The sequence below is a fragment of the Zeus faber genome, assembly GCF_960531495.2.
Source record: "Zeus faber genome assembly, chromosome: 1".
Classification (NCBI taxonomy): domain Eukaryota; kingdom Metazoa; phylum Chordata; class Actinopteri; order Zeiformes; family Zeidae; genus Zeus; species Zeus faber.
This window is the reverse complement of record NC_137193.1, coordinates 47,932,531-47,959,899: the sequence shown is the minus strand read 5'-3', so window position 1 is coordinate 47,959,899 and position 27,369 is coordinate 47,932,531. Positions and strand designations below refer to the sequence as shown.

General features: G+C 42.2%; 1 protein-coding gene across 1 annotated transcript; it reads right to left on the bottom strand.

Annotated features, from left to right (window-relative positions):
* Window positions 1-929: 929 nt before the first annotated feature.
* Window positions 930-26,238, bottom strand: mcoln2 (mucolipin TRP cation channel 2; the record flags this gene model as incomplete). Its single annotated transcript, XM_079996954.1, has 14 exons — window positions 930-1,033; window positions 4,257-4,390; window positions 4,489-4,695; window positions 11,365-11,487; window positions 15,311-15,412; window positions 17,192-17,341; window positions 18,357-18,469; window positions 20,986-21,085; window positions 21,814-21,910; window positions 22,003-22,081; window positions 22,559-22,715; window positions 23,246-23,419; window positions 23,647-23,800; window positions 26,123-26,238. The coding sequence occupies 14 exons, from the start codon at window positions 26,236-26,238 to the stop codon at window positions 997-999; spliced, it is 1,743 nt and encodes a 580-aa protein (XP_079853080.1). The 3' UTR covers window positions 930-996.
* Between the last annotated feature and the right edge of the window lie 1,131 nt (window positions 26,239-27,369).

Here is a 27,369-nt window from a genome sequence, read left to right as displayed (position 1 = left end):
TTCCACTCAACTTTCTATGAATATGCTTGGATACAGCACTCGGTGAACAAGCAGCTTCTTTAGCAATGACCTTTTGTGGCTTACCCTCCTTGTGGAGCGTGTCAAGAGAGAACAATGTTTCCCTCTGATTTGAGTCACATTTTGTGAGACGGTGTCAGCGGGCCAATGTGTTACAGCTTGTCCCAACACCCTTACCCGCATAATTTCGTAATATCATTCCTCACTGTCGACATCATCGCTCAGGCCCTTCCTTCTGACACATCTGTCTTGTTAGGCTTCTCTCCCGAGTTTCATCACATCAAGTGTCAGGATCAATTTACTCTATGCATACGCCACCACCATCCTGGAGCGAGGCGGATGTGTGTGACTTTATGAAAGCGGGAATAACAACCTGACGCTGAAGCAATATTGACAATACAATGTCAGTCCAATCGCTACAAACTGATATGATAGTGAAGAGCGACTTCATTTGAATAAACAAGCACAAGACCATCACTGGTCAAAACATTGTTTTGTTTTTTTTTGTTTATTTTATTATTGTCAGCAAAAGCCTCACCAACAACAAAATATAGCAAAAATAAATAAATGATATGGCTACAGTTTTGCAAAACGCGTACACACTGTCGTAGCTGTAGTGTAAGCACTATCAGACAAAACAGGTTTACATTGCGCGCATCAGCATCTCAGCTGATGAAGATGATGAACTGAATTCCAATAAATACAATCCCAAATTCATTTCAACAACGTAAAAACTGGCAACATTGGCAGCCCAACTGTTTGACACTAGCTTTGGTTTCACCCCGTCAAATGGAAACACTACAACCTGACATATTGCACAACGCCTGCCCCTGCATAACAAACTGAGTATTCACAGGGATGATGCGCCTTCGCTCTCCAGGGTTTTTCTGTTGAGAGTTTCTTTCATTTCATTTCTGACGCCGTGAAAGCCTGGATCCAGAATCGAATCCCCCCCCCCTCCCTCCACAGCTTCCCCTGTCAGTTCATGAGAATAATGTGGTCGTTTTCTGGAGTTCTGCAACAAAAGGAAATGAAGAATGTCGTTAATGGTCGTTAATTTATTTGGCGTCTGCGTCATTCTGAATTTAAAAACAAAAGAATAGTAAGTAGTAATAGTTGGCTATGATATCAATTTATTACAACTTATTGGCCCCTATCCAAGCAAAAGCCTTTTGAATTTATCTTGGGCGGTTTAAATGCACATCCAATAGAAATACAGATACCAACAAAAAGCTAATTAAAAGGATAATAAAATATATTACAAGGAATATTAAAAGAAATTGCTTACATTGTTAATTTTCTTTGTAAATTAGCAATAAAGAAAAAAAAAAAAAAAGCACCGAACTGTTTTAGGCAAAAACAAGCATGTGGCATTTGTTGTGCCTTCAAATCCAGCAACCCAAAAAACTAGTTGAACTTTGTTATATTCATTAAAATGTGGCAGTACAACCCCACCTTCACACTGAATTCCTGTAATCACATCACTAACCCTCACAACACTGAGGGCTCAATTAATGAGTCTCGGTATGAAGAGGTGTAGTTCAGTAACATCACAAGATTTGAAACTTCCTGAATCTTTGGGTAAATTATTCAAAACCAACTTTCACCATTCCCACAATTTTTACCTATAATTGATGTGTAAGTCAGTGCAGTCCACTTGTTTTAAACTACTTGAGTGACTTCACTGCAGTGGAAGAGGAAATCACTCCGGTCGCACTAATTGCACGGAGATGAAATTTCATCCAGTAAAGCACGTTCACAGATAGTGATCTAATTTGGGGAGAACAGTGAGTGGAAGATGGCTATGAAAAACACAATTTGGCAGAGCAATAAAAACAACAAAAAAAAAATAAACTATGAAGAACATCTTTGAAACTGGATGAGAGTAATGATAAGGAGAGGAAGTGGCTTCCCCCTGAAAGCCTCTGGATGTTTTCAAGCCACCCCGGGTGATTGTTCCATCCCCATCGTTACTCTTAGTCACTGACATAATAATGGCCGTGTAGGGGAAACCGCATTCACAGTCAAGGAAGTAATGCAGGACGAAGGAAGAATGAAAACCCTTTCAGGAACAATTACGCCCAAACATTACGAACACGCTTCAATCAGTTTGTAATAGACCCCCCTTTAATTCCCAACAATGGCACTTAAGAATCCCTGAAGCCCCGAAGCAAATAATAGTCTTAATCCATTTTGTAATGATTTACAAGTGCGTCTGGCACTCAGTGACAGAGTGATGAAAGCCATAATAAATAAATGGCTCAGCAGATCCAGTCTGCAAGTAGTTTTCGCCACAAGCCGTCTCCGTATCAGAACAGGAAAAGTTCTGACAGCAAAGAATGGAGAAGCAAAAAAAAAAATCGGGTAACCGCAGTGCGGCACTTGTAAACCGAGAAAGGATGGCAAAGACAGTTTACACATACAGTACAATGCGTACCGGAGGTTCAAAATTAGGGAGGCGATATTAACAAGCCTCGACGAAAAATCCAATGCTTAATAAGACGTGTTTCCATAACCATAACCTGTGGATTGGCACTGACCTGTCAAGCCCCTGAGGACCTCTTTCCCTTTTAGTTTATAACTTACGTTCCTGTTTAAAAAATTTATCAAATGAAAAATCTCTAGCTCTGCTCATGCTACTTATTCCTAGACTATGAATAAGGAGCACTAGTAGAGGTAGAGCATGTTATTTAATAAAATAAAAAAATGTCCTAAACCCACTCTCGGACCTAGAGCAGGTTTAGCTGTGGGAATAATCGGAATTTTTACAAAGAGCAAAATATAAAAAGAAAAAAAAAAAAAAAAAAAAAAAAAATCCAGGCATTCAACCAGAATCTCGAAAAGCCGTTGGAATCCTTGGAATTCAAACCAACTCATCTCACCTGAAGAACGTGCAAGCGGCCTCGTTTACATAGGGCTTTTTTTCTAGCTCATTTGCCTGAGTTTGACTGTTGGTTCTGCCTTGTTTATTTGTGAGCCAAAGAAAAGGGAAAGTAAGGGGGAGGGGGGGGGGGGAGCGGGGGGGCTCTTCCCTCAGTTCCTCTGTAATCAGTCCATCGCTGGGTGTGTCCGCATAGCTCCCCAGCTCCCACCACTAATTTCATTGCTCCCAAACCACATGGGACCAGACCAAACCGAAGCGAACCGCAGCGAGGAGGAACCTCCACCGCTGCAGAGGACAGGGATCGGCTCAGAGAGAAGAAAACCAACGGAGGACGACGTGTAAAGAAGGAGAAGCTGGGCCTCGCATTGCACTTCCTGTGACATGAGTCAATGACATCTCCCCCCCCCCCCCCCCCCCTAATCAGTTGTCATTAATTTAACTAGATAAGAAGACGCACGTAGAATAGAAAATAATCTCCTTTCAATTTTTTTTTAAAGTTCATTCATTTTTGAGAGTTTTGTGGCCTAAAAGTCTAAAAATGTCAGGCAGTGCAACCATGGTTTAGACAGTGAAAAGGCCTAAAAGGCTTTATGGTTGTACCACCTGACATTTTTTTCAAGAAATTAACAAATTAAGTCTTAATCAACTTAAGAGACAAACATGAATAAACAATATACAAACTGTATTTTTCTTATTTTGTTTTAGCTTTTTTGTACATTTGGCTTTTCTTGTTTTATCGTTCTCAGATTGCTATTTTTAATGCAAATTGTCTGTTCAGCAATGCACCAATATTTATCTGTATCAAATTTCTTGTATATGAAAATGTACTTTGCAAAATAATGAATGATTCTGATTCGAATATATACTTAGTCTGCAATGTTAGAAAAATAACCCAACTATGAGCAAGATAATTGTAGATCTAGAGAAAATGAAGCACCATTGTGCGGCAACAAAAAATAAATAAACTATAAATATAAACTTCCTTTAAATTCTGCCTTGCAGGGAATATTGCAGGTCAGACCCTTGAAGGAATCTGGGTGTACAGGGTAAATAAACTCTACGCATTCCAAAACTGTGGAAAGTTGCTCATGAGCAAGGCATTTAATACTGCGGACTGCATTTGGATTTGGAAACACCAGGTGGTGAATACAGTCAACTGTTGCACCTTTTCCTGATTAAGGAGATTCCTTATATATATATATATATATATATATATATATATATATATATATATATATATATAAAAATAAAATATGGTCCATTAGAGTACTGTTAAAATAATTTGGTATTTCAATTAACACAACAGCTAATTACTATAGCATTGTCGTCAATGGGTTTTTCTGTGACAACATACCGCCGGCAGCAGCAGAACGCGGAGAAGTGCACGTCACTGATGCTCTGGCTGCTCTGCTCCACCCCAGAAAAATCTCTCTGATCTCTGAGGAACTTCTGCAGGTCTGTCAAGGGGAATCCGTCCCGCTGGTAGTTCTGTCAGTCAAGGTGATGGAGAAAATACATCATACACTCAAGGTTCAAATCTTTGGCAACATTCAACGCTTCCTGAGTTTCATGCTTGTCGGGAGCACCTTGATGGTCTCGTAGGCATCGGTGATGAGGGCGATGAAGAGCGACAGCACCATGTAGATGAAGAGGGAGATGAAGGAGTAGAGGTAGACGCGGCTGAAGAGCCACACCAGCGTGTTCTTGTCCTTCAGCTGCGCGAACGTGGAGAACATGTCGTCGCCGTTCACCAGGGAGAAGAGGCACTCGGACACGCGACTCAAGCCCTCAAACTAAGAGATGTAGAAGAGGAAGAACAAGCTTGATTTGATTTGATTAACTTCTCATGGGGGGTGACCCATCCTAAATGTTTAGGGGCCGTGGGAGGCCACAGTACGGCTCCCGGGAACCGACTACTGCTCTAGGCCTTGGTCAAGGCATTGGCAGGAGTGTGAGGCTGATGTCCAAGTCTTTTAAAGGTGGGAGGAAACCGCAACACCTCGAGTAAACCTGTAGTAAACTGGAGTAAATGAGGAGTTATCTGGCGTAAACCAGGAGTCAACTGGAGTAAACGGAAAATATGGTAGTAAATTGGAGTAAACCAGGAGTAATCTGGCGTAAACCAGGAGTAAAATGGACTAATCCAGAGTAAATTAGGAGTAAACTGGCGTAAACCAGGAGAAAACTGTCGTAAACCAGGAGAAAACTGGTGTAAACCAGGAACTGGACTAACCTGGAGTAAACCAGGAGTAAACTGGATTAAACCAGGAGTAAACTACAGTAAACTGGTCTGAACCAGAGTAAACTGCACTAAACAGGCGTAAACCACAGTAAACCGGCGAACCTGGAGTCAACCAGGAGTAAGCCAGGAGTAAACAGGAGTAAACTGGAGTAATCCAGAGTAAACCAGGTGTAAACTAGAGTTAACCAGGAGTAATCTGGAGTAAACTAGAAGTAATCTGGAGTAAACCAGGAGGAAACTGGAGTAAACCAGGAGTAAACCGCACACAGAAAGTTGAAAGCCAGAACCTTGTTGGTGTGCTCAGCGCTTGGCCAGGCCACTATGGGGGCGGGAGAAGAAGGGTTGAGTAGATTTGAGGGAGATACATAGGGGCTTTTATTTAAAAGTTTATTTAGAACAAATTGTTTACACAGGTGGAACAGAGCACCATGGAAGATGAAATCACAGCACAAAGCAGGAGAAAACTGGAGAAAACCAGGAGTAAACTGGTCTAAACTGGAGTAAACCTCAGCAAACCGATGAACCTCAAGTAATCCGGAGTAAACCAGGAGTAAACTGGAGTAAACTTGGTATAAACTGGGGTAAACTCGAGTAAACTGGGGTAAACTGGAGTAAACTGGTCTAAACTAGAGTAAACCTGAGTAAATCGGTGAAACCTGAGTAAACCAGGAATAAACTGGACTAATCCGGAGTAAACCAGGAGTAATCGGGAGTAAAACAGGAGTATTCTGAAGTAAACCAGGAGTAAACTGGATCAATCCGGCGTAAAGCAGGAGGTATCTGGTCTAAACTGGAGTAAACCTCAGTAAACCGGTGAAACCTGAGTAAACCAGGAGTAAACTGTAGAAAACCAGGAGTAATCTGAAATAAACCAGGAGTAAACTGGAGTAAACTTGGTTACTCCAAGTTTACTCCAGTTTACTCCTAGTTTATAGTTTACTGGGGTAAACTGGAGTAAACCTCAGTAAACCGATGAAACCAGGAGTAAACTGGACTAATCCGGAGTAAATTAGGAGTAATCTGGAGTAAACCAGGAGTGCACTGGACTAATCTGGCGTAAACCAGGATTCAACTGGTCTAAACTGGAGTAAACCTCAGTAAAGCGCACACAGAAACGCCCCGGTCAAGTTGAAAGCCAGAACCTTGTTGGTGTGCTCAGCGCCGGGCCAGGCCACTATGAGGGCGGGAGAAGAAGGTTTGAGTGGATTTGAGGGAGATACATAGGGGCTTATTTTATTTAAAAGGTCATTTAGAACAAATTGTTTACACAGGTGGAGCAGAGCACTACAGAAGATGAAATCACAGCACAAACCCGTTTGTGCTGTGAGACCAAAACAAAACAAGTCAAGAGATTTACTTCTACACGGATGGAAACCTGACGAGGCGGGAAACGACAAGGAAAATAAATGCCTCAAGTCTTTCCCTCTCTACAGTTCACCTCTACACGATGACACATACGTGATATATGGATAATAAACGAAGAGGAAATGACGTGTCCATTCTTCGGACATTAGCAGAAACTCCTGAAAATGTCCAAGGGGGTTTTTTTCCCCCGCCGTCCGAGAGTTCCCAAACAGTCCGCTCGTAGGTTATAGTGAGCATGAGCAGCCAATCACTCCACAACAAGTGGTACGAATGCAGAATAAACACACCAGAAGCAATGTGCTTAGGGTGTGAAGTAAGTCGTTGAAGAAAATATGATCATCTATATGCAAACTATGTACTTATATATCCCTTGGATAGTGATAGTGATGTGTTTTTGTATATTTGGCTATTATTATTTTATTGTGTACAGAAGTTGCACACTAAGGCCAGTGTGCCACACTGTCGGTGTGTGTATGTATATATATAAATATATTATTATTATTATTAATTTTTTTTAAATCAGGCTACTTTTTTGCATATTTGGCTATTTTGTATTTTCAGTGTTAAAGAGGACCTATTATGTTCCTTTTCACCAAATTAATATATGGTCCTTGAGGTCCCAAAAACATGTTTAATTTCACTGCAACGTCTGGAGCAGGGCGGAGCCTGGAGAAGTGCGGGATAAGGTGGGGCCTTTTTATTTCATTCCACTACGGAAACGTCAGAAAACAAAATAAACACATCTACGGTTTCGTTTGGGGAAACGTGGAGCAGATCGCACGCCACAGCCTACAGTAGAGTACGGTCAACCTACCGTGGACACAGAGAGAAAGAAACAAACAGCAAATACTTACATTACCCTCATCTGCAGTTTTGTCATGGACAGTTGGTATTTGTTCCTCTTTCTTTTAAAAGATTTGTGCTGGTCTCTGCAGCCAACAACAGAGCACATCCCTTCCAATGCTTAGCTCTTAGCTTTGATGATAGTGCGCTCCAGCCGTGGGTGGAGGGACGTACTCAGATGGGGTACAGTTGTTACTGAAGTGACATATTAGGGCAGCAAAGCCGAACGGCTCATTTCAGGATGTTTTCTTGAAATAGACAGCTCACAATAAACTGACTGAGTCGTTTTATTTCACAGTTTGTGTGTTAGATCCATCAGAGACTAAAATGCATGTGCACAAGCACTGAAAAGGTGAGGTTTGCATGACAGGTCCCCTTTAAACTTTATGCTAATTGTCTGGACAGCAATGAACCAATCTTTACTACTGTACAACAAAGCCCTGATATATGTAAATGCTTTCAATACCGTAGTCCCCACAAGAATGGCTGTCAAGCTGCAGGAGCTAGGACTGAGCGCTCCGCTGTGTGCCTGGATCCTGGACTTCCTCTCAGCCCGGCCCCAGGTGGTCAGGGTAGGGGGGCACATGTCCAGCTCCCTCACTCGGAACATAGGATCCCCCCCGGGGTGGCGTCCTCAGCCCCCTACTGTACTTCCTATACACACATGACTGTGTGGCCAACACCATCATCAAGTTTGCTGACGACACCGTTGTGGTGGGCCTGATCACCGACGACGATGAGAAGGCCTACTCTGAGGAGGTGGCTGACCTGTCACTCTGGTGCCAGGACAACAGCCTCCACCTGAACGTCAGCAAAACTAAGGAGCTGTTTGTGGACTTTAGGAACGGATTACAACCGAGGACGCACGAGCCGTTGGTGATTAATGGGACTTCTGTTGACAGGGTGAGCAGCTTCAAGTACCTGGGAGTCCACATCACAGAGGATTTAACATGGACTTTACAAACAGACACTCTGGTGAGGAAGGCGAGGCAGCGTCTTTACCACCTCAGGCAGCTGAATAAATTCCGGGTCTCAGTGAGGATCCTTAAGTCCTTCTACTCTGGAGCGGTGGAGAGCATCCTGACAGGCAACATCACTGCCTGGTTTGGGAGCTGTACTGCTCAGGACAGGCGGGCCCTGCAGAGGATGGTGCGTTCAGCCCAACGTACCACTGGAACTACCCTCCCCTCCCTGCAGGACTATACACTAGGAGGTGTAGTAGCAGAGCCATGCAGGATCATGAAGCATCCTCACCAACCCAACAAAGGATTGTTTCAGCTGCTGCGATCTGGCAAGCGCCTCCACAGTCACACAGCGAGGACAGAGAGACTGAGACAGAGTTTCTTCTCGCAAGCCATGAGGACTGTCAACGCTGACCTCACCAGGGGTCCTAACAAAAAGCTCTGAGACACTCACACAGGCCCCACTGCCTTACTGTACTGCATGTTGTATACTGTACACATACTGTATCACTGTTCTGGGTAACTGCATACTGCTCTGTATTGGTGTTCTGTTCGATGTTACTGTATTGCTGTCTTACTGTTGTATACTATACTGTACTATACTGTTTTTAATGCACGTATCTGTATATACAAATAGACTATCCCATATACATAACTCTACTCCCTTGTATTTTGTACCCCCGCTTTGTATTATCGTTTTGAGTCTTATTTTATTTGGATACAATTTTTTTTACATTATTCTATTCACTAACTGCATTACGTTTTAGGAATCAGTTTGTTTCAGTTAGTTAGCTAGGTAGGAATTAAGTTAGCTATTATGTTCGGTTTAGTTACTTTTGTGCATAATCTCCGGGTGCGTTGTAAAGGCATTTCACTGCATATATGTATGAACGTATGTACAGTATATGTATGTGACAAATAAACCTCTTGAATCTTAAATCTCTTGAAAGGAATATTGCCTTATTCATAGTATGGAAAAAAACTTCAGTGTGTATGTAAACGCACTGAGCTTCCACGGAACAGCCCCCAGCGGGCAGAGAGGGTAAAACAAAGTTCTGGAGAGGGACAGAAATGGGTCAAAAGTAAACAACAGCGACGTGATTAGGTGGAAAGCGCCCAAAGCCAAAAGCCCAGACGTGCACGTTGCGAAGCCGTGATAAGCACCTAAACACAGCGACCTGCTCCTCAGACAGCGTGGGTCCGGGGCCCCGGCGAGGCGTGCAACATCCTCTGTTTATCCTCTCAGTAAATACACAGAGAGGACGCTGGATGTGCTGACCTTACAGAGGATTCCCCACCCCCGCCGCCACACTGCAGATATAGTGACCGTCCTCTCCCCAGTTCATGGCACCAAAGATCAAAAGGAGGAAATGGAACCGCGAACAGCCTTACTCGATAGGAATTGAGGTCAATGCGCTTTCAAGTCTGTCAATTCAGAAAGCAAAATGAAACTATTCATATTCTGTTAAAATCAATGTGGCTACTTTTTTAGCTTTTGTTTGATTTTCACAAATTTAAAAAAAGCTCAATTTAATTCAACCTTATAAATCACTGGAGGGGAATTTGATTTTGTGCATAGTAACACACTATATACACTATATATACTAAACAGACACAGACGGCCAGACACACCAGTGCTATGATAGGGCTGGAAGTGCAGTTGCAAAAAAAAAAAAATATATATATATATATATATATATATATATATATATATATATATATATATATATAAAAATATATATATATATATATATATATAAAAATATATATAACAGTTGGTTTTTTTTTTTACTGTGTATCTATCGTATTACTATAGCTATTATTAATACGTAGCTGTGTATGTGCTTAAATGCAATATTAAATACATTCATGTGATGTAAAATTCCATACAACGCCATATAAAATATGTCATTTGATACAAATATGGCTATGTAGCACTGTTTCCCTATTCCTAACAATTGTGCAATGACAAATTTAGGTGCAGTAGTTCTGTGGTTTCAACTGCGGTCGAATGCTCGGAACGGTTCCTTATTCATAGGTTCAATACCAGCTCTGTGAAACATGTGCACAATAATGCTGCACAAGCAGTATGTACAGAGCTGCTACATAATGATCGTTATGTGTAAACCAAGTCAATTAACCACACACCATTTGTAAAACAACATTTTATTAAATTATTATTATTATTCTTTAGAGCCAGGCAACGGTTAAAAAAAAAAAAAAAAAAAAAAAAAGGATGGTGCTGTGACAAGTGAGATTTTAAATGGATTAATAAGTCAACTCTAAGAGACTCTCCAAAGAGTAACATTTGGTTTAACTGTCCTCCAGCTCACAAATATTTACAGAAGTCCAAAAAGGAAGGAACATACAAAGTTTAGTTGTTCATGTTGAGCGGCAATCACAAAAACAAATGTGAACAAATACTGCAACCTGGTGGGTGAAGCTTGACACCACCGCATTAAAAACCAAAAAAAAAACAAGATTCAGGTCTGTTGTATGGCTGCCAGTGGTACGGTGTAAAAAAAAGATTTGATAAAATAGACATCAAGTTCAACATTTGAAAATAGTATAGCTTCCCACTGAATTTCAAATTTGACAATAGAGGCTAGAGAGCAAATCACACTTAAAATATAAAAGGGACAACAGGGACCAATCTTTGTTAGAGAACTATACTAAAGTATGACACTATACTGATGCAATGGTTTTTATACGTTTTGAGGGGGAAAACGTATTTTTTTGCATTATTAAGCTATTTGTGCGCATTTTTCTATTTTTATTTTAATTATCATTATTTATTTTGGATTTCCCAGACTTACTTATTTTTATGCCAATTGCCTATACAGCAATGCTCCAATCCTCACCATGTCAAACTCCTATATGAAAATGCGCTTGGTGGGATAAGCTCGGATTCTGGTTCTCTCACTGCCCCAAACCCTGACTTGGCACATGGCAACCCTAACGTCATAAACTGTTTTGTTTTTTCCCACGACATTACATGTGCACTGGCTGCCCACAGTGTTTTCGGGGGAGCACTGTTCTCTGTGGCTCACCTTCTCATGGTAGGGCCCCAGGACGATCCAGCCACAGAAGGTGTAACCCAGGTAGATCATCCCGGCGCAGCAGCAGAAGCGCAGCACTTTGGGGAACGCTGCTTTCATGGTCAGAATCAAAACCTGGACGAAGTGAAAACATCAGGAAGTTATGAAATCATTAGACTGGAGGTATTCATTTATTTGACATTATAATGAAATCTTCTATTCTATTCATCAATTATTTCTCTTCAGATACATTATTATTATTATTATTATTATTATTATTATTATTAATAATATTATGATGAATAACTGCAATCACATCTTTTGGGGGTGCCAAGCCAGTGTATCATCAGTGCCGGTCCAATGCCCGGATGAATAGAGAGGGTTGCGTCAGGAAGGACATCCGACATAAAAACCATGCCACATCAAACATGCGTCCCACAAATCTGATTTCCATACCAGATCGGTCGTGGCCCAGGTTAACAACGACCAGCACTGGTGCCGTTAGCCAACAGGGTGCCAGTGAAAATTGTGCTACTGTCGGCCAAAGAAGAAGAGGGGGAAAAAGTGTCCGGAGACAGCAGGAGAGGAAGAAGGGGAGGAAAGTAGAGTTGAGAGTAGGAACTTTGAACGTTGGCACTATGAAGGGTAAAGAGAGAGAGCTGGCTGACATGATGGAGAGAAGGAAGGTAGACGTACTATGTGTACAAGAGACCAGGTGGAAGGGGAGTAAGGCCAGGAGTATCGGAGCCAGGTACAAACTGTTCTACCATGGAGTGGATGGCAGGAGAAATGGGGTAGGGATAGTTTTGAAGGAAGAATTATTTAATTATGTCAAGAGTGTTTTGGAGGTGACGAGTGTCGGACAGAGTGATGAGCATGAAGCTGGAAACTGATGGGGTGATAATGAATGGGGTCAGTGCAAATGCTCTCCAAATTGGGTGTGATATGGAAGAGAAAGAAGAATTCTTTAGTGAGTTGGATGAAGCGGTGGAGAGCGTTCCCAAGGGAGAGAGAGTGGTTGTTGGAGCAGATCTCAATGGGCATGTTGGCGAAGGGATCAGAGACATAGGTGACGAGAAGGTGATGGGGAGGTATGGTGTCAAGGAGAGGAATGTGGAAGGACAGATGGTCGTGGATTTTGCCAAAGGGATGGAATTGGTTGTTGTGAATACGTATTTCAAGAAGAGGGAGGAGCACAGGGTGACATACAAGAGTGGAGGAAGGTGCTCACAGGTGGACTACATCTTATGCAGGAGGTGCAATCTGAAAGAGATTAGTGACTGCAAAGTGGTGGTAGGGGAGTGTGTTGCTAGGCAGCATCGGATGGTGGTCTGTAGGATAACTCTGGAGGTCAAGAAGAGGAAGAGAGTGAAAGAAGAGCCAAAGATAAAATGGTGGAAGTTGAAAAAGGAGGAGCGTTGCTTACAATTTAGGGAAGAGGTAAGGCGGCAGTTGATAGGAATGAACCGTTACCAGATGACTGGGAAACAACTGCAGAAGTGGTGAGGGAGACGGCCAAGAAGGTACACGGTGTATCATGTGGGAAGAGGAAGGAAGACAGGGACTCTTGGTGGTGGAATGAGGAAGTACAGGAGAGCATTAAGCAGAAGAGGTTGACAAAGAAAAAAATGGGATGGTCAGAGAGATGAAGAAAGTAGACAGGAGTACAAGCTGATGCAGCGCAAGGCGAAGAGAGAAGTGGCAAAGGCAAAGGAAAAGGCATATGACAAGTTGTATGACAGCATTAAAGAAGATGGAAGAGTGGATTGGCAGTTGGCCCAGATGACATACCTGGGGAAGCATGGAAATGTTTATGTGAGATGACAGTGGCATTCCTAACAAGACTGTTTAACACCATCCTGGAAAGTGAGAGGATGTCAGAGTAGTGGAGAGGAAGTGTACTGGTACTCATCTTCAAGAATAAGGGAGACGTACAGAGCTGTAGCAACTACAGTGGAATAAAGTTGATCAGACACAGCATGAAGCTGTGGGAAAGGGTAGTGGAGGCTAGGTTAAGAGAAGAGGTGGGGATAAGCGAGCGGCAGTATGGTGTACTACAGAGTACTACAGATGCAATGAAGAACACTGATGGAAAAGTACAGGGAAGACCAGAGGGAGTTGCACTGCGTCTTTGTGGATTTAGAGAAAGCATATGATAGGGTGCCGAGAGACTAAGTGTGGTATTGCATGAGGAAGTCGGGGGTGGCAGAGAAGTACATAAGAGTGGTACAGGATATGTATGAGGGCAGTCAGACAGTAGTAAGTTGTGCAGTAGGCGTGACAAAGGCATTTAAAGTGGAGGTGGGATTGCATCAAGGATCAGCTCTGAGCCCTTTCTTGTTTGCAATGGTGATGGACAGGTTAACAGATGAAATCAGGCAGGAGTCTCCGTGGGCTATGATGTTTGCAGATGACATTGTGAACTGTAGCGAGAGTAGGGAGCAGGTTGAAGAGAGCCTGGAGAAGTGGAGGCATGCATTAGAGAGAAGAGGAATGAAAGTCAGCAGTAGCAAGACAGAATACATGTGCCTGAATGGGAGGGAGGGCGGCCCCAAGTACTTGAACTCATCCGCCTTCGCCACCTCCACTCCTTGAGAAACAAGGAGTGGAGGTGGCGACAAGGAGTGGAGGTGGCGAAGGCGGATGAGTTCAAGTACTTGGGGTCGACCATCCAAAGCAGCGGAGAGTACGGGAGAGAGGTGAAGAAGAGAGTACAGGCAGGGTGGAGTGGGTGGAGAAGAGTGTCCGGATTGATCTGCGACCGAAGGGTTCCAGCAAGAGTGAAGGGGAAGGTCTACAGGACGGTAGTGAGACCAGCTATGTTGTACGGTTTAGAGGCGGTGGCACTGACAAAAAGGCAGGTGGCTGAACTGGAGGTGGCAGATTTGAGGATGTTGAGCTTTTCATTGGGAGTGACAAGGATGGACAGGATTAAGAATGAGTACATTAGAGGAACAGCTCAGGTTGGACAGTTTGGTGAAAAAGTGAGAGGTGAGATTGAGATGGTTTGGACACGTGTGTAGGAGAGATGAGAGTTACATTGGGAGAAGGATACTGACGATGGAGCTGCCAGGCAAGAGGAAAAGAGGAAGGCCAAAGAGAAGGTTTATGGATGTGGTGACGGAGGACATGCAGGCGGTTGGTGTAATTGAGGAAGATGCGCAGAAGAGAAGGTATTGGAGGCAGATGATCCGCTGTGGCGACCCCTAACGGGAGCAGCCAAAAGAAGAAGGAAAGAGGAAGAAGTGTATGTGAAATGATCTTATGTGTTTGCAATTTGATGCAGGTATATTTAAAACACTCCATCTCATGTATGAAATTGTGTTTTCAACTCCTTTTACTTGAGCTTAAACTTGTATTTAAGTATGAGAAAATATTATATCTGATGATGAATAAGAAAAAAATGACTGAGCCTGGTTTTGACGTAGGGATTATCGAAATACATAAAAGGGAATTTGGCTCCAGTAAATATCATAATATCTTACACATTAAATAGCTTATACATTTAAAACCATGTGCTAAATTATCCAAATTAAGTTCATCACACTAAACTATGTTAAATGTATTTATTTTGTATTTGGCGGGACAGATTTTAAATGGATTTATTATTAATAATGTTGTTTTACCAATGATGTGTGATATTGATTTTTTTTTAGACAACAAAACAATCATTATGTAGAAACTCTATACTTAATAAAGTAAATTAAAGAGCAGCATTACTCTAAACACCTTCTACAGAGCTGCTATTCATTTACCTGAAATTATGTATATTCCTTAATTGAATGTGTTCAATAACGTGTTGTTTTCTACCTAACCAACATATTCAGATTTTAAAATGTAATCATTTTTCAAATGATTTCTTATTAACATGAAAATATGCGTTCGTTCGTGATACAATACCACTGAAATGCTGAAATAAACGGAGAAATAACCCCCCAGTCCCAATGTGTAGACTCACGTTGTACTTCTGGAAATATCCCAGATACCTGATCACGCCGACCCACACCATCAATGTAGAAGTTCCCAAAAAGATGCTACAAACGTCATAGCTGGTCAGACTCTACGGGAGGAGAGCGAAGAATGAAAGATAAAAAGTCCATTGCACTTCTCCTTGGGGTTTGGCTTTAGGGAAAATAGCATTTGCAGATAACCTTGGAGTTTGTTTTGTGCTACATAGAGCAATAATAATAACGGACACAATCTGATATAGTTTAATAACATGTTCCCATTGGAGGCATCGCATCGTTATTAAAACCAAGTGTAGAGAACATTCCTTACATACTGTGGCCGTATTCCTAGTATCATGGAATTTCCAAAAAAGATACAACAAACGGGCTACAAGCTGGTCAGAACAAAAGTTCACTTGTCCGTGGCACTTCTCCTTGGGGTTTGGCCTTGAGAAAACAGCATTTGCTGATAAACTTGATTTTGTTTTGTGCTGCATTTGGAGTTTGTGACATGGAACAATAACGCACAAAATATGAAGTTTTCCCCACGGTCACGCTCAGATTTACTAGTGTTATTTAGTAACACATGCCGATCAAAGGTATCACATCGTTTTAGGTTAATACCAAGTTAGAAGATATTCCTTATATAAAATAGTTCTGGAATGTGGGTTTGGCCTTAGGAAAATAGCATTTATATCCAACCTCAGAATGAGATTTGGGTTACATTTTGAGGTTTGCTACATAGTAAATATGACGTTTTTCCATTCCATTATATTTTAAGACACGAGTAAGACGTTCTGTCAGAGGTATCAAAAGTAGAGAATATTCCTTATAGAATGTATTCTTATTATCTTATTTTCCTTTTGGGTGGATCAGTGAGGAAGCACTAGTGCCACTACGATGCCTGTTTAGGACATTTCCGTTTTTCTTTCTTTTTTTTTTTTTTTTCTTCTTCTTTCTCCATTCAATCTCAAAGTTAATCCTTAAAAACACTGTAAAAGGCTGTTTAAAAAAAACAAAAAAAAAAAGACTAAACGAGAAGTGAGACCAGGGTTAAAGTGAACAGCGCTGCAGCTTTACAATATCTACGTTGAGTCATCTCGCTCCAAAGTCCAGCGGCCACTGCAGGGATGAGTTTAGTTCTCACCCCCTTCACATGGTTTCCCAATCGCTCGCCAGGACATCAAGAGACAACTTGTGCAATATATGGAAATAACACCATTGTCTCTGTATTAACTTAGTGAGGACGTAGTGGGAAACATTTATACCCTCCATATACTGTACACATTGAAAGACCCCCCCATTTTAATTTGAGATCATTGTCAGAATGTTAAAGTTGAACACTAAAAGAAATATAGGTTTATAATAGTTATTTTTTCAGTGTACAGTACCAATAATTTATCCTGTACATAGAATTGCATTTGTATATTGTGAATATTTTCATATATTTGGCTATTTCTGTTCTGTATTTTAGACTATTTGTGAATATTTTAGGAATTTCATTGTATTTTCTATTTAATTGTATGTGTATTTTTCAGACTTTTCAGCTTGTTTTTATGCTAATTCTCTGTACAGCAATCTGTTCATTGTGTGTACAGCAATGATGAAAATGTACTTGGAATAATAAACTCATTCTGATAAAACGGAAATTTGATGATATCACGTTTCTGTATTTCCAAAAAAAACATTTGAATGTTTTCCCCACAATGCTTTGTTTCATGAAAACAAACTTATAGATATCCTCCCTCCCCCTCCATTTGCCTATTTGTGCTGTAGTAGACAAAATGACAATAGTATACACCCTCACTTCAGTGCAGTGAACTGTGAAAAAGCTTTTTGGGGACTTTCTAAAGTCATATCTTTCAATAAAGAGCAGGGGATGCTTCCCTCACCTTGGCTTGGATTTCCATCTTCAGGATGGATCCAACAATGGCCAAGAGGTCGCTGACGATGACCAGCACGTACCATCCATTCAGGAACTCCTTCTGGTCGTCCTCACACACTCTGCGGTTAAAGTTCTCATAGAAGAATCTGGAGAACCTCTGCCATCACAGTGACGCATTTTAATTGTGATATTAGACAAGATAAAACGCCATAAGATAAGACAGTACTTTGTGGATCACCCGAGGAGGAAATCCAGGCTCTGCAGCAACTCAGTGGGGAACATGAACAACACTAAACTCACGATATATACATAAAAAATATATTAAAAAATAAGTAATAAACAGCTCAACAAAGTAAGATAAAATAAGATATAATAAACGTCATATACAGTGTCGTTTCAGTGACCAGAAACATGACATAAGTATGATTATTAATAATTGTACATTAACATGGCGGATAAAAACAGAACTTACATCATTCATTTTGTGATGAGTCATCAATTACTTTATTATTCATATGTCGTCAGACTAGTTATAATTACTCTCCTTAGAGTACTGGAGCACTGTTTCACCTGTAGTGGTACTGTATTGAGTAGAACTAAAATTCAGTACTTCCACAAACCGGTTTTATGACTAATTTCTAACAAAATATTGCGCATCTCCATTTTTCAAAGTAAATATTTAAACATGAATGTATACAAACTTCAAGAATATTTTAAAAGATTTAATTTCCACTGATAATCAACGCAAACTATTTATGTCTGTACATATATGAATTCATTGAGTTGTCCAAGTTATTTACAAATGGGATGTAGCCAATGTCAAGTGAAGTCAAATAGATGGAGTAAAAAAAAAAAAAAATTTGAAAAAATTCAATAGCTAATTACTTGAGTAAATGAATGATACACTCTTAGGAGTCATTTTCCTCAGTCCTGGAAAGTGCTGCATAGAGCAATTACTATTTCCTGTACACAGTGTGTACTTTTACCGACCATCTGCCAGCATCAGACATTGTAAATGTGAACAAGATTGACTTCTGGTTTATGGGACAAAAAAAAAAAAGACAAGGCATAAAGTTGATGACCTTTGAGCAGTGACAAAAAAAAAAAAAAAAAAAAGAATCGAATGGGAAAGACGGGAGATGAAGCCAAATGAAGTGTATGAGTGCGCCCACCTGCAGAAGTCTGACGGCCAGCACGATGGAGCGCGTGCACAGCACGGCCGAGGAGACACAAACCAGGATGACGAAGGCATCGAACACCAGGAGGTATTGCGTGTTCTTCTCAACTGAAAACCATACAGAGCGTGTGGGTGAGAGTTTGACTGTTACGTAATCACCTGCACCAATGTGATAACAAAGTGCTTCTGAGAAAACGCCTCATTACGGAACTGAGCATCTTCGCCGTCCAACAACCAAGTTCGATAATCGGCATCAAATAACAAATATTATCATAATAATATATAATCACTAATATAAGTATTGATCTCATGTTTTTCCTATGCCATGCCTTGACACAGGTGCATGGATTGACTACTTATTGATTTGTGAATATGTGTCAAGACAGCCTCCATCAGAGGTAGCGCATAGTTTTAGGTTAATACCAAGTCCAGAGAATATTCCTTATATAACGTAATTTTCCGTTTGGGTGGATCAGTGAGGAAACACTAGAGCCACTACGACTCCTGTTTGGAGGAGAGTTTAGTCCCCACATAGGAGTCCACCATGAGAGAGACAGCTGCTTTCCTTCCAAACGCCAGGCCTGGGCTTCTGCTATTCCGAATGTATTATTTCAATCTAAACCCACTTGGCTTGCCTGGAACTGGATCTATCGTTCCACCTTTACTCCATGTTGTTGTTTACTCCACAATGTTTCCTCTCCCTTTCCAAGTTGTATTGCCCACCAAGAGCACCAGAGGTTTTGGGGAACACCGAAAGCGCTCCAGCTTCCACCCTTTTCCCCTCCCAGTCGGAAATATTGTTCTTCAGAGTGGCGATGCATAAAATCGTCATTTTGGGTGGATTACATGGCAAGACCCAGAATTCCATTCCAAACTTCAGTCACTCCCCACCACCACCCCACAGGTTCGCCATCTTCTGATCGATTGGTTTGTTCATCACAATACAACGAGCTACACTGCTTTATAAGATTCACTGAGGCTGCCTTTCACTGATAACCCATGCCATAGTTGCATTTTTGCTGTGAAAGGCGGACCCCGCTCCCAACAATGGAAACAGCGTAAAGAGGAGCACATGCATAACGCAAATTCATGGGATGACTGTCTCTTATAAAGCGTATCTTAAAAATAAAAAAATAAATTTAAAAAGTATCAAATATGGGATATTTTTTCAAACTAAATAATCTTACGGATTACTATTTTACTATGCACACATCATCGTCTGACCAGCGATGGACACTCGTCACCAGGTCCCCGGGCGCGTCGACGAATGCTGCCCACTGCTCCTGGCTGCCCCCCCGGAGGAAGGACAAGCCAGGATGGGTTAAATGCAGAGGCCTCATTTCACCCGCCACCATCCAAAGCATGTGCACAAGCCCCTTCCAATCTGGATTCAGAACCCACCACAGCACAGAGACCGCCCTCATTAAAATCACCAACAACCTCCTCATTGCTGCTGATGCAGGCTACGTCAGTATTCTCATCCTCCTTGACCTCTCAGCTGCCTTACACACAGTCTCTCATACAATCCTGCTCAACCGTCTATCTGGCTACCTTGGCCTCTCCGGTACTGCACTCTGCTGGTTCCAATCCTACCTCACCAACAGGAAGCGGTACCTCAAGGCTCCGTGCTTGGGCCCCTCCTCTTCACCATTTACACGCTCCCCCTTGGTCTGATCATACACCACCACGGTCTATGCTTCCACGCCTATGCCAATGACACCCAGCTATACCTCAGCATAAAACCATCCTCCCACCTCCCCCCTCAGTCTCTTCTAAAGTGCCTCCACGGCGTCAAAGTCTGGATGTCTTCAAACATGCTCAAACTCAACAGCAACAAAACTGAACTCATGGTTGTGGCTCCCAAGACACTGCTCAGGAAGGTTGGAGATCTTGTCTTGGTATTGGATAGCTGCTCCATCTTCCCATCCCCCAAAGTATGCAACCTAGGCGTCATCTTCAATTCATCCCTTTCATTCCACTCACACATCAAATCCATAACCAAATTGATTTGGTTATGGATTGCCACGCAGTACCTAACAGACCTCCTCCACCCCTATGCCGCTTCCCGGAAGTTGCGGTCCTTGCAGATCTGCTCTCCACCCCCCCGCATGAGGCCTCGAACCTTCAGGGACAAGCCTTCAGTGTGGCAGCCCCCACAGCCCCCTTTCTGGAACTCTCTCCCCACTGACATCCGGAATGCTCCATCCCTGGCCACCTTCAAAAGCCTGCTCAAAACCCACCTCTTCAACGAGGCCTACTGCCCTTGACCTATTTTTTGTTTTCTTTTACTTATCTTTTTTTCGACTTTCTACCCTGTCCTGTTTTTTTTGTTTTTTTTGTTTGTTTTTCCATTGTAAAGTGTCCTTGGGTTCCTGAAAGGCGCTATATAAATCCCAGTTATTATTAATATTATTATTACGATGCAGTGAATGTCCAAATCTTGACAAGGTCACAAAAATGTAACACAAAGTAAATTTAATAACATTTCATACGAGAGAACCGACCTGGTGCTGTAAAAACAAATTGGCCTGTTGCGGACAATGTAAAATTGTTGCGTTAAGAGGGTTAAAAAAAACCCCACCAAGGACAGAAAATAACCAACGTTTGGCAACATCAAGTCCTACCCGTCCCAGAAATTTTCCAGTTCCTGCAGGCACTGCTCAGGGCGTCCATGTCCAGGAAGACTTTCACTTTCCCACTGTGACACTGATTGTCAAATGTTATCTGGAGAAATGATTTGAGGGGAATTATAGAGTTTCATAACCATCCATGAACAAAATGGGACAGCAATCATTTTTTTTTACACCAGTGGTATCCAAACTTTTTTTTGCCAAGCCCCCACCCCCAAAAAGTACAAATAAAAGACAAAACACTGTTTATAGTAAACCAGGTGGAGCAGACACGTTCAGTTGTGGCTTTTACTAACTGCAATGGAATGGAAGATAATAATAATAATAATAATAATAATAATAATAATAATAATAATAATAATAATAATAATAATAAATAAATAAATAAATACAAATATTAAGAAATTGTATTATTTGATCATCCTATTAGATTTAGAAACTTAAACATATTTGTGTTATATCATGTGAAATTAGTGCTTCAAATATAAATTAAAGGCCAACTTTTTTTTCCAAGCTTTCATTTTCTCACGCCCCCTTGCAATTCCTCCCACAGTTTGAACACCACCGTCATAGACTTTGTGTAAAAAAAATAATAAATGGCGCTCCGAATAACATTCTACTGCAACCTTATTACACAATCCCTGCCCTCGATAAAGTGGATTTACAAGACATCAACAAAAGCCAAATCTGAACTCAATAGATGTTTGTTTTGACTTTTCAGTGTATTTGAAGCAGTAGGGGTTCCTAATTCTGTATTACTTGAACAATTATTCACTTCTTATTCATGATTATAAATAATAATAGAAAATGGTGTAACTCTACCGTGACAAAGAAAGTGTAGCAGTCGGGCAGCTCTCGCAGGCGAACAGTCTGCAAGTTAATACCTTTGAGTTGGAAGGTAATGGTAATGTCCACAAGCCTACGAAACAAAAAATGAAGCTGTGATGAGAACGAGCGAAGTTCAAGTCAATGAGGAGTGCTGGAATCAGACATGGCTACGGGGCGACATACCTGTAAAACTCCAGATCAAAAAATGAGGAATTCTCATTTTTCCACTGGTTTGCCGTCGCAGGATCGTGTGACATACAAACTGAGAGAGAGGAGGAAATTGGGCAAATTACTGCACAATTCATATATGTAAGACAGTCACGATCATGTCACTTCAGTTGATGACGGTCATAAAAATAAGCCACTACAATATTGGCATCAGATAAAAAAAGAGCCATTTATTGAAGATTGGAACACAAACATTCAGGTCAATCTTCCTCAACCCATCGGATGGAAACTCATTCACATTCACACATGATTAAAATCATCAAGATTCCCCTTTAATTTATGGAATCTTACATATCTCCTAAAACATTAGATAAGATAACTTTGAATAGATAACGTAAAATAGTGCTAGCTCCAGTGGTAAGGATGTAAGAATAGCATCTACTATGTAACACACTCTGATCTCTCTACTATGATGCACTTTAGCTCCCCAGGAAGTACTTCAATTCTACTTTCCCGCACGTTGCTTTGGGCAAAACCCGCCCGCTAAAGGAACTAACTGCCCCGTCCCCACCTTTCTCGAGCTGAGCGTCGATGTCGTAGGCCTCGTTGGAAGACTCCACGCTGCCTCTCTTGTAGTGCTGCTTACAGACCACGAGAGGAAGACGCTCACCCTCCTCATCCTCAGCGTAGCCCAGAGGACCCACGGAGAGTGGGCCCAACTGGCTGTACTGTAAAGAGAGCACCCGTGAGCCACAGGGGGTAAAGCACCTGCTGCTTCTTCCACTTCCACAGACACTTCCTCTAATATCAATATGCACAAACAAACCTAGTCCAAATAAAACACTCCCCGAAAACACACATCCCCAGATTAGGTAGCTGCACATAGTTTTAATGAGTTTGGCTTGTACTGTACTCGTGTGCTGTGTGCAGTCGACTGTCCTAAAGTTACTAACCAAGACAAGATAACATAATTCAGCTCCGTAGGGAAATTCAGGTGTCACAAATTTACGACATACCTGTAAAACTCCAGATCAAAAAATTAGGAATTCTCATGGCACCGCTTTTGTATAATTTGACATATTTATGTAATACACACCAAAAATCACCCTGACAATTTCTACGTACATGCACAAATGCGCCTGGCGGAATAAACTCAATCTGATTCTGATTAAAAAAAAATAATAATACATAAATAAATAAATAAATAAATAAATAAATAAATAAACAAAAAGTGGGAGTGTGAGGACGGAGGACTCGCCTGATCCAGGACATGGAAGAGACTGTTGTACACGCCTTGGCGGGTGTAGATGGCGAGGCTGTAGTCGTCCTCGTCCATGCCGCTGTAGTCCTTCAGGAAGAGGCTCTTGAGGGCCTGGGTGTTCTCCTCCTTGTAGGACACCACCAGCTGATTGTTGAGGCCGAACAGGATCAGCTGTGGGAGGAGGAAAATAAAATAAAATGCACCATACAAGGTTAAAAAAAAAAAAGTTTTATCCCCGGCACACGTCATCATTTTAACAAGGATTGTTTGTTGTTGTTTTTGGCTGTTTCTGTATATGCTGCTATTGTTTTTCTCAACCAAAGTCAGTATCAAGACATTTGATTTAATTGTAGGCTGTTAGTAACACACTAGACAAGGCTATTAGTGTCAAAATATACCTGTGTGGTGATCATGATAATTTTCAGAATCTGCACCCCCAATTTCCACGGGAGCTGACGGCGGGCCCTGTACTTCTCACATGGACTCATGAAGTAGTACAGGAGGTCATCCCTCAGTCTCTGCTCCTTGAGAAGGTCTGGGGTCACCGTGGAGCTTGACAACAAACACAAGGTCATTTGCAGGTAAATACTATACAGTATATGAGGACCAGGACTGAGGTATCGTCAGTCAGTATTATGTCGACATGGTTTAGGTTATGAACTAGCCAGTACACCCCACCCCACACACCCAACTTCAGACGAGTGAGTAAATAAAATAGTTACAAATAAATCAGACAAAGTGGTCATATAAATTCGAGACTATAACGACCTTTAAGGCTTACTAATATTTGTCGACCTCTGGATTTAAGGAGGCTGACGTCCGGATTTTTCTAACCCCCCCCCCCCTGCTGTGAAGTCCCGTAGCTCATAAAAAAAAAAAAAAAGGCGCATTCCGTGTAGAAAAAGTGAAGTGAATGGGGTGAAGGACCGCTGTTGATGGAAATAAAGTTCGACACCGGATGTGTGTTTGAGAGCAGCATTAAATACTTTAAAACTTTTTTTTTTGTTTGTTTCCCCCCCCCCCTCTGACAGGGAGATAGCCTCCATGTCCTCGGCACACTGAGCGCATTCATGCTGCAGGGTTCAAGTCCAAGGTTCCTGTTCCCGCATGGACTCCTACAAGCGCTCATTGTGGAGGACTAGTAGTACATGGACATTACTGAACAGGTTCCCCAAATAATAAACTAAAATAAAATAAGAGAGAGAGAGAGTTCATATAAACTACTATAAATTAACTTTAAAGCATATGTCAGTTCCACGAGTGATTTAGAAACCCCCATCTAGGTGCTTGGAACTGCCTCCTCACACGTTGCATCGCGGTACATACGTTCATTCGCGCATCAACACAGGCTTCCACTCGGGGGAAACGTGACGCTTCTTAAAACGCACCTGGTGGAACCTCTTCTCCTCTCCACACAGCGAACGAGTAGCTCCATGCTGCGTGCGGCGAGACGGGCATCGGACCGAGTGATCCCCGCTGTCACATCGCGGGACGCCCGTCAAACGCGGGTCCTGGATCCTCCCCGGCTGTGACGCGAGGCGCGCGAACGACTCGTTTGTGACGAACGAATCTTGGCACGCGACTCTGACGTCGCGAGTCGCTCCGGCGAACGAGTCGTTCGTTCGTTTGGTTTGGTTTGGTTTCGCCTCCTGTGACAAATGTCGGATCCGAAACTACGACCGGAAGTGACTGTTGTTGTTTTTTTGTTTATTGGCACGGGGCTTAAAACCAAGCGAAGTCGTCGAACGACTCGTGACGTCACATCGCATATTTACTAATGTGAACCTTGGACGTCACCGTTCTCTATCAATACGAATGTATTGTGTGTATGCGTTCGCGCTTTGCAAACACCATGAAGGAAGTTTTAAGCTCTCCTTCATGACAATGGTAAATATCCAGTTGGGCGAACTACTCGCTGTCGTCCTGGAGAAGACCGTGCTCTCTCTCCCATTTTCTCCTATTATTTTGAGATAACTGCGTTTGTCAATGAAAAACTGACGTCGGCGGTCGACGTGTGTCAGGGATCCGCCCGCAACCACCGACGCAATGAATAAAATGTGTATTCGGGGCAGTTCCGACACGCCGTCGTCCAAGTTTGAACCAGATCGGTCCGTTATTGTGGAATAATTTAGTGGGGGGAAAAAACGGTATTTTTAATCACCGACGCACAGGTCACAAGACTAAATGAATGTGGTGAAAATATATAATTGATGTGACCTCGTGCGACTGGTTTACTCTTCGCATTGCGCCGCAAAAAAAATGACCGAGTCACTAACTTCCAAAAAGATTCTTGAGATCCAGACTTTGCATTCTTTCGACAAAATAAACAATTCCGACTCAGAGCCCAAACGACTCTTCTGACCCGCGTTCATATGTCTCCTCCGCTCCCCCGTGGATTACACCACCTGCATCAAATGAACCTAAGAGTTGGGAAAGACCGAACGACTCTTTTTTTTTTTTTTTTACTGAGTCACTCGTCAGGAATCGAATCTGGAAAAAAAAGAGTCGAACCTTCCATCACTAATCAGGAAATGCATTTCAGGCTGCGCTGTCCAAATCCACGCTTTTCACTGGCGCATTAAACGTCTTATTTTTGTGTTCTAAAATAATTGTATGTGTTTATGTTTTGTTTCAGTTGATTTTTTTTTTTTTAAATAATCTTTGATGAAAGTCATAAAACGAGTTTTGAATATCTGTGTGTCTATATAAATATATCTATATATCCTCCCTTGCTGGGAGAGCCTGGACACCTGGAGCTACTGGAGTGAACCCCCGGCCTTGTTTGCCAAGGGGTCCGTTCTAAACTCCTTCCCATGATCAGGGAGGTGACGCTTTCCCGCGCCCTGCTTCTTCAACCCCACGCCAACCATTTACCTTTTGTTGGCGTCACCTCTGGATGTGGCCATAGTATTCTCGTGGGTTCCTCGTAAACCATGAAAGTGGCTTCCTTCCACTCTCCTGGGAGCTGTTGCGCTGCGGTCCACGAACATGACGTAAAGAATACAAAATTCTAAACCGCCAGGAAGTCAATGTTGACTGTCAGTCAAAGTGACCTCATGTGCGAAAGTATGTGTACATACGGACAGGTCACTGAAGGTTAACTCATTTTGGAGCGCACCATGGCGTTAAAGGGGTGCTATTATGAAAAGCTCACCTTTTCAGTGCTTGTGCACATACGTTTGGGTCTCCGATGGGCCTACTAACACACACACACACACACTGTGTAATAAGACAACCCTGTCAGTTTGTTGAGGGCTGTCAGTTCAGAAAACGTGGTGAAACGACTCGTCCAGCTTTGCTGCCCTGTCACTGTCAACAGAACCGCGCCCGGTCTGAGCAACCGCCCACACCTGGAGCACAACCCAACTTGCTAGCATCAAAGCTAAGCGCTTAGCGTGGGAAGGGAGGTGCTCAGTTGTTGGCTGCAGAGACCAGCACAAATCTTTTAAAGGAAAGAGGAACAACTACCAACTGTCCGTGACAAAACTGCAGATGAGGGAAATGTAAGTATTTGTGTGTCCACGGTAGGTTGACTGTACTTTAGTGTAGGCGGTGGCGTGCGATCCGCACCACGTTTCCCCAAACAAAGCTGTAGATGAATTCATTTTAGTTGTCCGATGCTTCCGTGATTGAATGAAACAAAAAATGGCCCCGTGAGTCCCGTGGCGCTCCAAGCTCCACCCTGCTCCGCACACCGCCGTGAAAATCGGAACGAACCTTTAAATGAGGCCTTGTAGATCTAATATGAGTGAAGATTCAGCAGCTGGATTGTTTATTTCTCAGATTGTGGTGTAATGATAAGGTGAAACCAGTGAAAGTTTAAGGAGTAAATAGAACGAAACATAAAATGCCATGCTCAAACGCCATTGGCTCACAGAACTAGGGGCCTCAGGAGGGCGGCTCCTCCCACTTAAACAACCCGTTTTCAGACAGGGTGGATTCGATGCATTTTAGAATGGCTGGAATTAATCATCTGAATGGCATTTTCAGCAAAACAAAATATTTTAAAACCATGCTTTGGGGACCTCAGAGACCATATATTAACTTTGTGAAAGGAGCACATGCTCCTTTCCACTTTAAAGTCTACTTTAATGCCTGATGGATGGATATTTAGTGTACAC